General features: G+C 38.8%; 1 protein-coding gene across 5 annotated transcripts in view; it reads right to left on the bottom strand.

The window, feature by feature from the left end:
- Window positions 1-8,834: 8,834 nt before the first annotated feature.
- LOC133246361 (hyaluronidase PH-20-like) overlaps window positions 8,835-16,783 on the bottom strand; it is a 19,462-nt gene continuing 11,513 nt past the window's right edge. For 2 of the 5 annotated variants that reach the window (XM_061414574.1, XM_061414575.1), the window contains exons 2-4: window positions 15,427-16,573; window positions 14,866-14,955; window positions 8,835-9,468 (exon numbers count right to left, since the gene is read on the bottom strand). In XM_061414574.1, coding sequence (XP_061270558.1) covers window positions 8,854-9,468; window positions 14,866-14,955; window positions 15,427-16,386 — 1,665 coding nt within the window. In that variant the 5' untranslated portion in view covers window positions 16,387-16,573 and the 3' untranslated portion in view covers window positions 8,835-8,853. The remainder of the gene's footprint in view (window positions 9,469-14,865; window positions 14,956-15,426; window positions 16,574-16,783) is intronic. The other 3 variants (XM_061414576.1, XM_061414577.1, XM_061414578.1) reach the window with 2 other exon arrangements.

The raw sequence follows: 16,783 nt of genomic DNA, 5'->3' as shown, positions 1-16,783 counted from the left end.
TCTCCGCCAATGGGTCTTCCTGAACCAGGGATCAAATCTGTGTCTCTTAAATCTCACGCATTAACAAGCAGGTTCTTTACCAGTAGTGCAATGTGGGAAGTCCATGTGTTACATACCAGACACAATAAGTTTAGGCAGAAAGTATATTACATTTATGCACAAGTATACTGTTTAATTGCTTTGTGTTTACCTGTAATGTTTACTGGTTTAGAAAAAAATGACAGGTATAGAAGAATACAAGAGAGTTAGAATGAATTTTTGTCATTTAAGTGCCTCAATGTTGTGAAATCAAGACGCCAAGGACAACTATTCACAAATAGTCCACTAGGTGTTAAACTCTTTGCAACCCCATGGATTTACCAGGCCAGAATTCTGGAGTGGATAACCATTCCCTTCTTCAGGGGATCTTCCCAACCCAGGAACTGAACCCAGGTGTCCCACATTACAGGCAGATTCTTTACCAGCTGAGCCACCATAATTTCCTGTCTTTGTTTCTGCACTTTCTCTGTATAAGTCTCACCCCTGGCGCCTGACCTCAGAGTGCCCCTAACCACTTCTGGTTTGGTGCTACTGAATTCTCTTTGATTTTTGCTCAGATAAACTTTTTAAATTGTTCATTTGCCTCATTTTAGAAACAAACACACAAATTCACTTCCTTATTCCTAGGGAATTTCTGGAATTACATACAAGAAACCATAACCAGAAGTTATCACTGGTAGAGGGAAGAGGAAAGAGGACTTTTGATTTTCCACTGTGTAATGGGAAATAGATGGGGAAACAGTGTCAGACTTTATTTTTTTGGGCTCCAAAATCACTGCAAATGGTGACTGCAGCCATGAAATTAAAAGATGCTTACTCCTTGGAAGGAAAGTTATGACCAACCTAGATAGCATATTGAAAAGCAGAGACATTACTTTGCCAACAAAGGTCCATCTAGTCAAGGCTATGGTTTCTCCAGTCGTCATGTATGGATGTGAGAGTTGGACTGTGAAGAAAGCTGAGCGCCAAAGAATTGATGCTTTTGAACTGTGGTGTTGGAGAAGACTCTTGAGAGTTCCTTGGACTGCAAGGAGATCCAACCAGTCCATTCTAAAGGAGATCAGCCTTGGGTGTTCTTTGGAAGGAATGATGCTAAAGCTGAAACTCCAGTACTTTGGCCACCTCGTGCGAAGAGTTGCTTCATTGGAAAAGACTCTGATGCTGGGAGGGATTGGGGGCAGGAGGAGAAGGGGACGACAGAGGTGCGAAGAGTTGCCTCATTGGAAAAGACTCTGATGCTGGGAGGGATTGGGGGCAGGAGGAGAAGGGGACGACAGAGGATGAGATGGCTGGATGGCATCACTGACTCGATGGTCGTGAGTCTGAGTGAACTCCGGGAGTTGGTGATGGACAAGGAGGCCTGGCATGCTGCAATTCATGTCCCAAAGAGTCAGACACAACTGAGGGACTGAACTGAACTGAATGTTATATTATTCTACTGTGAGCAGTAATAACTTTAAAAGAATAAAAAAAGATTTTAAACCAAAACAGTATAAAACACTGTACATGCTGACACATGTATAAAAAATTATTGGAGCTTAAAAATGTACAGTAACACTCTGAATCATCTTGATTGCTTTTGCAACTCCATCAGAGTTTAGACATAAAGAGAAAAAGTCTGTAACAAATACAGCATGTTCTTTTTTCCTCACAGGAAATAGAATGCCTCAGACAGTTTACTTTTAAGATATTAGTGACTTTGTACCACAACCTGCAAGTCTGTAGCCCCCTTGGATTTGGCACATACCGCACAGTGCCACCGCTGTGTGCCTTCGTGTTTGCTTCTTAAAAGAAATCCGAGGCCCAAGTAGAAGGAGGTGGCAGTGACATTTGTGCAGATGAGCCCAGGTAGGGCATTCGAGTACAAGCACTCTTCTGTTTTACAGGGAATTGAAGGCTATCTGTGGCTACATCTGAAGTTCTTTTCAACCCTGTGCAAATTAAGTCCTCAGTGGAAGCAGAAAGCATTCTATTTCTTTTTCCTTGTCTCTTCTCTCCTTTTCTTTTCTTTTCTCCCAAGCCTCCTTTCTTCCTTTGCCATCTGACTGCAAGCAGAGGAGAAAAGAAAATACTGAATTTTATTGATGGGTTTTATCGATAGGTTTTCAATTTCCAAAGTTTAACCACTCCATATGAAATTGCAGTGTCATCAAAATGTCAGTATCTTGTGCGGATGACTGTGTTGACACAATCCTGGCAGTTTTGCCTGTGAAACAGATCATCTTAGAGGACATCTCAGTCCTCTAAGCTGGGGCCACTGGTGGGCAAACTGCTGAGTCCTGAAATATCAGTCCTAGACCCAGGATTGAGATTGCACTGTTTGTCAGGTTCAAAGGAAACTGCCATTCACCAGGTGTAGTAATTCAAAAAGGTCTTTCCAAAATGAGTTCTCCATGAGAGATGCTCCTTTGGGACCCAATTAGTATACAAAGCACACCTTAAAATGGGCATATTGTTCATTTCAGCTACCAAATAGGCTTATGAACTTATTACAGAGGAACACAATACTAACAAAGGGAAAAGAATCTCTGCTTTCCCATTTGTTCTGTGAGTCTTCGTTTATAAAGGTGACTGAGTGGCTACATAGAGGACCACATGAAAAACATCAGATTTTGGACAAAACACAGAAGCAGGATCAGGGGAGAACTTATACCAGGGTGAACAGTTCGGTACAGGCTCATTTGAATAACAACAGCTGGCTTTGGGCTGCAGGGAGGAAAACATTCTATTTGACCCTCTTATGGTCCTTGGTTGGGTCTGAAAATTAAACTGACAAAGGCAGATTACCAGAAGAAAAGCATACAAATTTATTTAATATAAGTTTTATAGGACATCAGAGCCTTCATTAAAATATGAAGGCCCCAAGAAAGTTAAACCTGTGTGTTTTTATTCTAGGCTGCATTAAGAAGGGCAGTGGGAGAGAAATATAGGTTAAGGAGTATAAGGTAATTGTAGGAAACCAGGGGAAACAGCAAGGGCTGTTGGTTAGGTTCTTCTTGGCATCCCTTTGTCTTCAGTGAAAAAGCTGCTGCTTTCCTCCAGGTCCACAGGGGACAACTTTCACATGAGGATTCTAGTGTCTGTTTTGGGGAAGAAGGGTGAGGTGGGGAGGTTCTTAAAGTGATCTTCCTGCTCCTGCTGTTTTCTCAAAACTCCTTCAGCTGAAAATTTTCAGTATGTAAAAGTGACATATTTAGGGAAGTATGTTCTGAACTGCATCAGGGCTATCGAGGTGCTCTCTAGTTGCCTGGTACCTGGCCCTGGGATAATGAAGGCAGAGGAGTATTGCCTCCTGAGGCTTCCCTGATAGCTCAGTAGGTAAAGAATCTGCCTGCATTGCAAGAGACTCCGCTTCATTCCTGGTCAGGAAGATCCTCTGAAGAAGGGAAAGGCTACCCAGCCCCAGTACTCTTGGGCTTCCCTTGTGGCTCAGCTGGTAAAGAATCTGCCTGCAATGAGGGAGACCTGGGTTTGATCCCTGGGTTGGAAAGATCCTCTGGAGAAGGGAAAGGCTTCCCACTCCAGTATTCTGGCCTGGAGAATTCCATGGACTGTCTAGTGCATGCGGTCCCGAAGAGTTGGACAGTACTAAGTGACTTTCACTTTTCTGTGCAGGCTGCAGAGAGGAGGTAGGACTCTGGATTGGTTAGTTTTCATATCAAATAGCATGTTTTTTGCTACCTCTCAAGATTGACTAGCTTTGGAAGAGGCAGTCCCTTCCCTGCAAGAAACGTGTTTTAAGATGTCGGAACATCCAAGTATGCAGAAAGTAAAAAAAAAAAATTATTAATCTGTTTTTATTAAACAGGAATTTAGGAGTGAGATCATTTTCAGCATGTGCCCAAAGAAAGAGGAGAGTGGTAAGGAGCATTTCCAAAGTCAAAAAACTATTTTTAAATGAAGTAAAAAATAATTTTAAATGAAATGTTTCAAAATAAATACCTTTCTAGCAAAGAAAAAAATGCATTCATCACATGGTAGCTAACCAACTAAATTAGAAACATATCAAATTGGCTCTCAATCCATAGTAATTATATTCAGTAATCATTGCAACATTTTTTCAACTTTTTATTGAGCACCTATTCTGTGCCAGGAATTGTGCTGTGTCGTAGGATCTCAGCACGTGGTTGTGCCTTCACTAAGCTTATCTGAGAGTGGGGCGGAGAGAATACAGGTCAGAATCCCTAGAGCAGTGCAGTGTGAAGATACATGTCAAATAAATGTCCTCACCATCCTCAAACATCTAGTCACACAACAGTAGTATGTGCCTAACTGTCCTCCTCCTCAGTGCTGGGTTATGTACCTTCTAAAGTGAAAGTGAAAGTCACTGAGTCATGTCAGACTCTTTGCCACCCTATGGACTTCACAGCCCATGGAATTCTCCAGGCCAGAATACTGGAGTGGGTAGCCTTTCTCTTTAAAGACCAATAAATTTGCAAATTTATTTTTAAAAATTGAGAAATTTCTTTTATTGCCTCTACGTTACCAAATAAAGCTCAGAATTTTGAAAATACTTCTTGTTCCGTGGCCTTCTACTCTCCCTTTTATCATATCTACTCCTGTGGGCTATCATTTTCCTGTTAGTCATTTTTGTGTTAGCATAATCCAACAACTAATTTTCCTAAATGAGTATATTTATCCAAAGTTCACTCTTAGAGGTTTTTAACACTACATCTCATTACTACTTAATACCCTTAATTCATTGCATTAGTGAATGTCTGTTTACTTCCCACAATATTGAATTATATCTATGCAGTAAATCCAGAGGTCTACTATATATTATTCTCCTTTCAAATTCACTTGCAGAAATAAAAGCATATATTCTCTGTATAACTTTGGGACCGAGCCCTCTGCTGGAAAGGAGACAGGTTTTGTATGTTAGTTGAAAGTTCAGAGATGCCATGTATATCTAACAAATTAATTCCCTATCTTTTGAAATGAAATTACACAATTCCTTTGTACTCTGTTAATTAGATGAATCTGTGTTCTCGTAGCACTTTTTTTATACTTCAGAATTATGCCACATTCTGTGGACAAGTTCTGTTTACACACCGAGCATTTCTATCATTGTGCAAGTTCATGAAGAGCAGGGGTACTGTTCTACTTTCTACTATTCTCTTTGTATCTCAGATACAAGGATGATTTCTGCAAAAATCCTGGATCTAAATGGAAATACAACTTTGCCTCTATGAACCTAACCATATACAAAGTTATATAGAATATTCCTGCCAAGTCTCTTTGTCTGTTTAATGGTCTCTTTTCTCATGGGCTTCATGGCTAAGTCTGCCATGATGGAACTTTACTGTTTGGACCTTCCCCCAACAATAGTAATATAAGCATCTTCCATACTCATTGAAAACATATCCACCCCCCCACAGACATTTACTGTGTTATTTCTAAGGCCAAATGCTTTTCATGTGCTATTCAATAATCTCAAGAACCTCTAAAAAGTATAATTATTGCCATTAAAACCTAGAGAGCATATTAAAAAGCAGAGACATCACTTTGCCAACAAAGGTCTGTATGGTTAAAACTATGGTTTTTCCAGTAGTCATGTATAGATGTGAGAGTTGGGACCATAAAGAAGCCTAAGCACCGAAGAATTGATGCTTTCGAACTGTATTATTGGAGAAGACTCTTTAGAATCTTTAGGACAGCAAGGAGATCAAACCAGTCAATCCTAAAGGAAATCAATCCTGAATATTCATTGGAAGGACTGATGATAAAGCTGAAGCTTCAATATTTCAGCCACTTGATGCAAAGGACCAAGTCATTGGAAAAGACCCTGATGCTTGCAAAGATTAAAGGCAGGAGGAGAAGGGGACAACAGAGGATGAGATGGTTGGATGGCATCACTGACTCGATGGTCGTGAGTCTGAGTGAACTCCGGGAGTTGGTGATGGACAAGGAGGCCTGGCGTGCTGCAATTCATGTCCCAAAGAGTCAGACACAACTGAGGGACTGAACTGAACTGAATGTTATATTATTCTACTGTGAGCAGTAATAACTTTAAAAGAATAAAAAAAGATTTTAAACCAAAACAGTATAAAACACTGTACATGCTGACACATGTATAAAAAATTATTGGAGCTTAAAAATGTACAGTAACACTCTGAATCATCTTGATTGCTTTTGCAACTCCATCAGAGTTTAGACATAAAGAGAAAAAGTCTGTAACAAATACAGCATGTTCTTTTTTCCTCACAGGAAATAGAATGCCTCAGACAGTTTACTTTTAAGATATTAGTGACTTTGTAGTGAAGGACAGAGAAGCCTGACATGCTGCAGTCCATGGCGTCTCAGAGCTGGACATGACTGAGCAACTGAACAACAACAAAATATAATAGGAACTGATCCAAGTTAACATCAGGTTCATATAGCTAGTCAGTGTTGAAAGTTGGTATTTGCCCTTGTAACTGTCTATCTCCCAAATTCATACCTTTTTCAATTCATCTTGCTATCTCCATTCTATCACCTGACAATCATTTATGTATTCTAAGGAACCTAGTCCATATATAGTGTCCTTTTCAGAGCATTATCAAATTGTCTCTTTTTGTGGCTTACTTGTGAAAACATGACTTTCACAGTAGAATCATAATTGGAGAAAAAACCGAAGGACAGAACTAAGGAAAAGGGCAGCATCAGTTCAAGATGATTCAAGTGACTATGACAACTCCCACACTTAAAATTCTTTAGTGGCTCCCCATTGGCTTTGATTTGTTCAACAAATATTTCGTGGGCATCTACTAAGTCCTGGAGAAGGAAATGGCAACCCACTCCAATATTCTTGCCTGGGAAATCCCACAGACAGAAGAGCCTGGTGGGCTACAGTCCATGAGGTCACAAAAGAATCCAACATGATTTAGCGATGAAACAATGACTAAGTTTCAGATGCTATTCATTACACTGTGAATTACAGCAGCAAGATATATCCCTTATAGGAAGGTGATGGGAAGTAAAAATGGAGAAATATGTCATGCTATGATATATGTCAGAGAAGGCAATAGCACCCCACTCCAGTACTCTTGCTTGGAAAATCCCATGGACGGAGGAGCCTGGTAGGCTGAAGTCCATGGGGTCGCTAAGAGTTGGACATGACTGAGCGACTTCACTTTCACTTTTCACTTTCATGCATTGGAGAAGGAAATGGCAACCCACTCCAGTGTTCTTGCCTGGAGAATCCCAGGGATGGCTGAGTCTGGCGGGCTGCTGTCTATGGGGTCGCACAGAGTCGGACATGACTGAAGCGACTTAGCAGCAGCAGCAGCAGCATGATATATGTGCATGGGGAAAAAATGAGGTAGGTCAAGAAGTTTGGGAGCATCTTCCTTGTAAAGTCCAGACATCTTAGTATGTTTACAGCAGCCCTCACCAGGTGACTACCATCTACATCTACTGAATACCATCATAATAACCACATTCAGTATTCTGTTCTACTGAAATTCCATTTTTCTCATGTACTCACATGAGCTAACTGCTGTTCAACCTACAACGCAAAGGACACATCATCTCATGATGTCTCTGAAATCTTTCTTCTCTGACACCCTCAGATTCTTGTTTGTATGCCAGAGCATACTGAACTATATCTGTGTTGTAATTTTCCACTTTGAGTGTCTATCTTCAAATATACAGCAAACTCATTGATGGCAAGAAGTATACTATTTCACCTTGAATCTGGGACTCTTAATTTTATGCCTAGCAGAGAATAAACAATAAATGCTCTATGAAAGATGCTTAATTGAAATAAGACATTTTAATAAGATATACAAGATTGTCAAATTTGACAAGGATGAAAAGAAAATTAGAATAATTTATATAAGAATTCTAAAGACATATTAAACCATGTACAGAAGTTGACAGGGTAATCACTTTTTAAAGATTATCTTTTTATAAAACAGAACGAACACATTATCAAGGTAAAATAAAAAAACATGATTCCATGTTTCAGACAGACTAGTACACTTAGGATATTACATTTTAAAAGATATTGGAATTAATATTTTCTTGACAATTTTATTACATACTACAAACTACTTGTAAAGATATTTTATTTGCAGTAAATTGGTATTATTCACATCTTTACTTTTCTCAGAAGAAAATTAGGCCTCTAAGTATTCTGGGCCTTATATAATCAGTCTTTGGTAGAATCAAGAATATAACAGGTACCTCTTAGTATATATACATTCACAGTATGTAAAATATTTGCAATACACTCATGGCAATTGGGCTTCCCTGGTGGCTCAGCTGGTAAAGAATCCACCTGCAAAGCGGGAGACCTGGGTTCAATCCCTGGATTGGGAAGATCCCCTGGAGAAGGGAAGGGCTACCCACTCCAGTATTCTGGCCTGGAGAATTCCAGGGACTGTATAGTTATGAAGGGTCGCAGAGTCAGACACAACTGAGCAACTTTCACATGGCAATTAGAGAATACAAAATTGGATATCTTCCATAGCAAATTCTATCTATCTTCTTTATCAAGTGTCTACTTTGAGTTTCAAAAGCAAAATGTGGTATGAGTGGATTTATTAACACCTGCCCCAACTATGAGTTTGAAAATTAAAGGCACTGGTCACAATTCTTTATCAATTAATAATAACTCCAGGTTCAATTTAATCATGAAAAACAATCTTTGCTCAAAAACTTAAAATACTCTCTTGGCCATGAGTTTTGATTCACATTTCAAATGTAAAAGTTTATATAGGTATCATTACTTGCCTAAAAAAAAAATCATCTGGCTAAATATTAAATATAAAAATGTACAAAATATAAAAGCACAAAGCATGTAGACAGGAAACTTAAGTACTGAATTTAATTTTAATAGGTTGTTTGATTTTTAATATTTTGAATAGGTGACTGATAGGAAATGTTCTTCAATTTAACACTTTGACACGCCTTTTGGGTGACGTTGGGGATGACTTCCGAACACCTGACTTTGAGGCACTCAGGGGAGTGTTTCTCAGGAGTACATGGAGATACTGTGGCAGTTGTAGTGGAGGGTGAGATACTGCTGAAGGTGGTAGTAGATGCCTCCTTCTGGCTGGAGGAATGATCACTGGGTTGTAACTTCACAGGGCTGTCTATACAAATGTCTTCTGCCATACATACGTTAACACTATGAACATTTTTTATATCAACTCTCTTCTTACAGTGGATGTTGGCATAACAACTGCAATAAAATGTATCAGAAAACTTTTGCAGGTCTTCAAGTGTGACTGTCCCAGGTACTGTGTATTTTCCACCTTCCCCAGTTTGAATAGCAAAATTCATTGGGTTCAGGTGAAGATAGTCGCTTGAATTCCAGTGTTTCCTTGTACACACTCCTTCATCATGGCAAAGCACTTGGCTGCACATTTTGGCGGCTAGGGTGACGTTGATTATGTAAGGATTCAGTGTAGTGTTCAAGTAAGTGCCTAGGTTCATGCAAGATTGCTGTAAAATTATAAGATCAGATTATTAAGATCTAAGTAAATTAGTTCATATATGAATTAATTCACTACATAAAGCAATTTTAAAGGAAGTACCAAAAAATCAGTAAGAGGTAGGAAATATTTCATCTTTTTTGCTTTATCAAGACCATTCCAGCTATTTTTTTGTGTGTGACATTTGTAAGTAAGTTTCACATGCCATTTCATGTCACTAAATCACGGACCCATTGAGGTTTAATACATCCTAGCCACAGTCTCCTCAATAATTCCTACACTAACAGGGATGGAAGGGGCGGAATGGTACAGTGGAGTGGAGTGGGGGTGGAGGGCTTAGAGCATGGAGTCTGGAGCCCATCTGCCCAGATTGGAGTCACAGTTCTATCAATGGCTAGCTATGTGAGCTTGGGAATCCCGTAAGCTTTCTAAGTCTTGGTTTCCTTTCTGGGTGACCTTGGGAAAATTAATTAACCTGACTATGCTTCAGCTTCATCATCTAAAGATAATTATAGAACCTACCTCATAGGGTTGTTGTGAAGATGAAAAGATGCAGTGTACATAAAAGGGCTAAGCACAGGGTCCAGCATATCATTTTTTACCTCAATGTGTAGCTAATATGAAGTACAAATAAAGATAAGAAGTATCACATTGCTCAGACACTTTTAAGCACTGGAAAGAGTGGTTTCTGAATTGCTAGCTCACCAGCTATCCCATCTTAACACCTGAGAGTGTGTATGTTGGTGCTGCCTTCTCCCTTCATCCCCCTCTCTCCCTCCCCCACTGCGTGCACAAGTCCATTCTCCACATCTGCATCTCCATTCCTTCCCTGCAAAGAGGTTCATCAATACCATTTTAGATTCCATACATATGCGTTAATATATTTGTTTTTTTTCTTTTTTACTTTCTTCAGTCTGTATAACAGGCTCTATGTTCATCCACCTCACTAGAAGGGGTGAGAAGTTGCTGTGTAGGTCAAGGAGCCTGATCTGACACTCTGTGATACCTGGAGGGATGGGATGTGGGGAGAGGAGGAAGGCTGAGGAAAGGGATCTATATATAATTATGGCTGATTTGCATTGTTGTATGACAGAAACCAACACAACCTTGTAAAAAAAAAATTAAATATTTAAAAAAAGAAAAAAATCGCTAGCTCAAAACACCTAAACAGGTTCAACCGACTATATATTAAATGTTACATATAATTCAAGTATGGTTGAACTATGACAGCTGTTTTGCAGATATACTTATTTGGCAGAGTATGAGTGATGAGTCACTAAAATGATTCATCTTGAAATGGATACTTCTTAAAAGTAGGAATCCATCCTTTTCAAAACATAGAAGGTAGTTGCTTTCTTTCATGATCAACAATTCCATTGAGTGAGTTGGCTGTGCTCATCCTTCATTAAGATCAAAGGAAGTGTTTGTTTGTGGTAGGTTGGCAGGCAAGTTGAGGAACCTTGGCAGCTTCCACTTGAATCTATTTCTTGTTACCTTCTTGAAATGATGCCATCAATGGTAGGCAGAATAAGATCCTTCCAAGGATGTTCATACTCCAGTCCCTTGGAACCTGTGACTGTGTTACTTTACATGGCAAAAGGGACCCTCTAGATTTGATTAAGGCTGTGGATCTTGAGATTGGGAAAGTCTAAGGCCAAACCACCCTGAATATACCTGATCTCATCTGATCTCGGAAGCTAAGCAGGGTCGGGCCTGGTTAGTACTTGGACGGGAGGAGATGGGGAGAATATTCTGAACCATCTGATGGACTCAATCTAACCACGAGTCCGTAAAAATGTAGAAACGTTTTCTATTTGGATTTTAAAAATGAGCTGGGAGAAAGAGGACAAACACAAAGGTAAGGGAGACTCAACCCAGCATTGCTGGCTTTGAATGTAGAGGAAAAGGCCAAAAGCTAAAGAATATAGTGACCTCCTGAGAAATGAAATCACTTTAACCATAGCCAGACAGGAAATAGAGATCTTTATGCTATAAACACAAGAAAGTGAATTCTGTCAACAACCCAAATGAGCAAATGAGGGTCTTTCCCTAGACAGGAACGCAGTCCTGCTGACATCTTGATTTTAGTGCATTAAGGTCCATGTTGGACTTTTGAACTACTGAATTGTAAGACAATAATTTTCTGCTGTTTAAACCACTGTTTGTTGTAGTTTTTATGGCAGCAATAGAAAACCTCTTCTTAATCCTCTAATAGCTTTACATGGTGTTAAGAATATAATTCATCTTGTATACAGCCTGCTGAGGTGTAACCTCACCCATCTCTTGTACCCTCACCCACTTGGCCTTAGACACACTAGTTGTTTCACAAGCATGGCAGGTTCATTTCAAGCTGCACTTACTGTTTCCTCTGCCCAGAATGCTCTTCCATCTCATTTTAAACATTACTGACTCCATCTTGTCATTCAGATTGCAGTTTTCATTAGACCAGACCCTTCTTAGACACCTTTCCTGTTCATTTTCTTACATCTCTCTATTTAAATTTTCTGCATAGAACTTACCACATAAAATATTTTTATTGTTTTGTGTTGCCTCTACTGGGCTTACCTGGTAGCACAGTGGGAAAGAATCTGCCTGCCAATGCAGGAGACGTGGGTTCAATCCCTGGGTAGAGAAGATCCCCTGGAGTAGAATATGGCAGCCCACTCCAGTATTCTTGCCTGGGAAATCCCATGGACAGAGGATCCTGTGGCCTACAGTCCATGGGGTTTCAAAAGAGTCAGACACAACTTAGCAACTAAACAACAAGAACAATTGCTTTTATCCCTCCAACTATATGAGCTTCATGAAGGCAGGGACTTTGTCAGTATTCTTCAACACAGTATCACCAGTGCCAAGGGTATATGAGAATTTATACCAAGATCAAAGACATTGATCTGGGCTGCCTAGGTGGCACTAGTGGTAAAGAACCTATGTGCAAAAGCAAGAGACATAAGAGACAAGGGTTCAATCCCTGGATCAGGAAGATCCCCTGGAGAAGGAGATGGCAACCCATTCCAGTATTCTTGCCTAGAAATCCCATGGACAGTGGGGCCTGATGGACTACAGTCCATAGGGTCGCAAAGAGCTGAACACCACTGAAGTGACTTAGCACAGATGACATTAGAGTTGTCTACAGAGACAAGAACTAGGCAGGAAGAGGAGTGAAAGGATGAGAATGTTTGAGAGTCAGTAGCCTACACAAGATGCAGTCTTTGTAGGCTTAAAGTCTTTCTCTAAGACATAAAGTCTAGTTTATAGTATTCATCAAAATCCATGCTGTAAATACTCCTACCATGGCCAATTTTAAGCTACCAACATGACATCACCATTACATAGGACAGGATTATGGTAGGAAGAAACACACCATTGCATAATACCATTTCCACTTACACATATATGATTGATATAAATAAATCAAAAGTACGGATGATAGGACAATGAAGTAAATGATTGATACATTTTTAGTATTTATTGCTTTTGTTTTTAGCATACTTAGCATACTTTTGTTTTTGCATACTTATTCTAAGTTTTTGTAATTTAATTTTTAACAAACAGTTCACAAAATTTCTGAATATTTAACAATGAGGTCTCATGAACTAAAGCCAGTAGAAGCTGACTCTGTCTCACAGTTGGGTCTAGTAAGATGAAATGGAAGGAATGGTTTGCCTACATTTGATAACCATTGTTTTAAGTCACTTCCAATCATTGCAAGTAAACTTGGAATTACCAGTTTTTTAAGTTGTCAGTGGATCAGAGAAAACACAGGCAATCCATAACAGTATTGATGACATAGGAAAAAGGCAAAGTAATGATAGAATTAACATTCAAAATGATTGTAAATTGGGAAAGGTCTACAGGGAACAAGTTCAAATCAGTGTCATTAACTAGGAAGTCTTCATATTAAAGTTGAAGGACTGTCTCTATGTGAATACTGAAGGTGATTTGAGAGTCATGGTAGAAGAATGCGAATCTAAGATTGAAGTGCAATTGAAAAAAAAAGTGTAGCAGTTGAATTCTATGCCATGTCATACTGCTAATGTCACCCTACTAATTGGAGAAGGCATGATTCATTCCTTATCAGAGTAAGTGTGAAGTTCTCAATTAAAAAAAAATTATAAATGGGGAATTTATAAATGGTTCCATCAAAGAACTAATGGGATCCTTGAGAAGAGAGTTTATACATTTGAGAAAACAACTGATAAAAATCAGGAATATTCCTATGAGAATTATAATTCTTAAATAATTTTCTGACATATAAAAGATATTACAAAAGGGACATATCCCATTATCTGAACTTATAGTCTATATTATTTCCCTTTACTGGTGATCAAACCAGAGATAATAGAATCTACCAAATAGGTAGGAGGGCTCAGATAATCTTGAAACGAATTTCAAAAAGCTAAATACCTTTACAAATGAAGGAGAAATACAGCTAGTGTATCTGAAGGACAAGATACAAAAGATCTCTTTTGGTCTTAGAGTGTAAATTCTGTTCTTTGTAAGTCCTAGGATGAAACCTCTGGACCAAGAGCTTCATAAGACACACTCCATGGCACCTAGGTTACTAGTATTTCCACATCGATCAGAGAAGGAAAGTTCAGCTCCAACTCAGCAGTGTCCATGTGACAGCTCTATTCATGTTTTGAGTCAAGAAAACTGAAGAGGTAAAGGATAAAGACCTGATATGGAGAAGGAAAGAGAGAAAAGAGAAAGAAAGAGAGAAAAGGAGTAGGTCATGATAGAATGGTTTAAGGCTTTTTGAAGTAAAGAAAATGCATTAGGAAAAAATGAATACAGTTCATACTATGTAGAGCTAAATAAGCCTTCCTTCCTGATAAAACAAGTTTTGCTTAAAATGGACACTATTAAATACAACCTGTGGAAAATAAAGTGTTCCTTTTCCTCTCCCTTAGGGAAGCTTTGAACAATCTAATACATTTTCAAAGACTAACTGCCAACTGCCCACACCATCCCAGTTGCTGACCCCCAACAGTAAACTGTCATTAACTTAGTAAATAAGTAAGTGCTTAATAAAACAGTAATTGGGTGAATGAAAGAATGAGTGAATGAATGTTGACTAGTTGAGCTCTTCTTTTGAGAAGCAACACGGCACAATAGAGTAAGTAAAAAAAAAAAAAACAAGAATATAGTCCTGTTTTTGCTACTTCTTAGCCAGGTAGCATAGAGAATTTCAATTAATCTCAACAAATTTCTGTTTCCTCACTGGAAAGCTGCCTTATAACACAACCATACAATTGATAGTTTGATTTAACCACTATTAATTGAGCACCAACTACTTTGTGCCAAAGATCATGTTTATTACTTAATCCCACAACAATTCTCATAAACATTCAAACTAGAAATGTTTTCACCTGTTTCCACATCTATTTTCATCATTTCAACTTACCATAGATAAGCTTAGATTGAGACTGCCCCACATTATAATCCCAGAGGCACCTAGAGAAACGATCTCACCAACCGAATTCACAAGGTCACCCTGGCAAAGGTGATAGGGAGAGTTAACAGGGAGGAATACAATGAAGTGTTATACACAGGACAGTAATGCCAAAGCCAAGAATGCTAACCCAACAATAATTATGTAAGTATTTCTCCACTATTCATTTCTATCTTTTATGCCACCACTGTCCTACTATAACAAAAACATGAATTTTCTGCTACTATTTTAATTACTTTTATTGACAAGAGAGTAGGCCCATAAAAGGAGCTAAATTAATACATTGTTTATACTACCCAGTTGTCTATGGTTGCTAAAATATTGTATGATTACATTAAAAATGAAATATATTCTTATTTTACATTCATATAAGGATGCAGAACTACCTGAGTGCATATTCCTAAAGATTATTAAAAGCTAAGTTTTACTCCCTTCAAAAATGGTGTTCCATTCCACTAAACACCATTTGTGGACAATATTCCATAGCTTTCTTACCTTGCTTTATTTACTTACCTGAGAAAGATATGTTGAAGACCCATCAGTAAAAACTGGACGGGCATATACAAAAACCGGAAGTGGACTTTCGACACTCGCTATTTTAGACAACCGAATGGCTTCCTGGACACGATTACGAACATACAAGGCAGCATTTTGAGTAGATTTTAACCTGATATTCAAATAAACAGAAGGGAAAAGGGCAGTGCTTTCCTTCCACAACCAGTCGAGATCATCATTTCTCCTTTTTTCTACATCAGGGCAATTTCCATTGTAAGTAGGTTGGTTATAATTATGATTGTAACAATCAGGAAAAAGATAATAACCCCATAAGTGATTTGGCCGAAGTAATTTTCCCAGTTTTAAAGTCTCTTGCATGAAACTCTTTCCTGCTGTCTCAAAATCCACTTTTGCAATCTTGGAAGCCTCTGGGAAACTGAGTTGCGGATTTTTTTGCAGAACCAACTCAACTGACTCATCCCTGTAAACATCTTTAGGTTTCCAGTTTCTTGCCCAGGTAGGCCTCCAGTTTTCCCAGTCAATGACCGCCAAGCCCACGCTGTCATTTGGTATGTAATAGGCAATGTCATTTTTTGCTTTCTCCAAATGACTTTTTAAGTTTCCCAACTGGGGAATCCCTCCGAATACGGTTTTGCCTGTTTTTTCATCTATATGAGGATAGTAGCCAAGTCTATCAGCATAAAATAATGTAATAAATTGTCCTGTAGCACTTTTCTGGGGGCTTCCTTTTACAGAGAAGAGTCTCAGATCTGGAGGTAGTTGAAATCTTCTGTTAACACAACGTTCAACTGGGGCATTCCAGGCCCAGAGGAAAGAAGTGTTTGAAATAAGAGGGGGTGCTCTGAAGTCCAGAGCCAAACAACACGGAAGCAGAAGGAAGGTGAACACTGCCTGGGGTGTTCCGCTAGACCCAGCAAAGCTCCTAGAGGAGATATGGTGGTGCCTCAGCATTCTCATCACAAAGAGCGATGACTATGAAAGGCACTTTTTTCTCCTACACGCTTTGGTGTACCTAATATTTGATGCAAGATATGAACACAGAATGAAGCCACTTTGATGGATAAAAATGAATAATGATGATTTACATTTAAATATTCTTCTTCCTTCGTATTTAGGAATGTTTTGCAAGTTGCTGCATCTGTAACTGAAAAAAAAAAAAAATAGTAAATGTAGAATGTGTCATTACACTACATTTCCATGTCAGAGATTGTAAGCTTCACAGTCAAGTTCTTGACTTTAAGTGCAGGGAGTTTAATTCAATGTTTGAAGATGAAGGACTCCTGTGTTTGAATTAATGAAATTATTTTCTCTTATGTGTGATACAGATTGTATAGTGACTAATGCTTGTCTCATG

This window comes from Bos javanicus, chromosome 4, assembly GCF_032452875.1.
Source record: "Bos javanicus breed banteng chromosome 4, ARS-OSU_banteng_1.0, whole genome shotgun sequence".
In the NCBI taxonomy this organism is placed as follows: Eukaryota; Metazoa; Chordata; class Mammalia; order Artiodactyla; family Bovidae; genus Bos; species Bos javanicus.
Note: the sequence above shows the minus strand (reverse complement) of the source record. Positions and strands in the feature narration are given on the sequence as shown.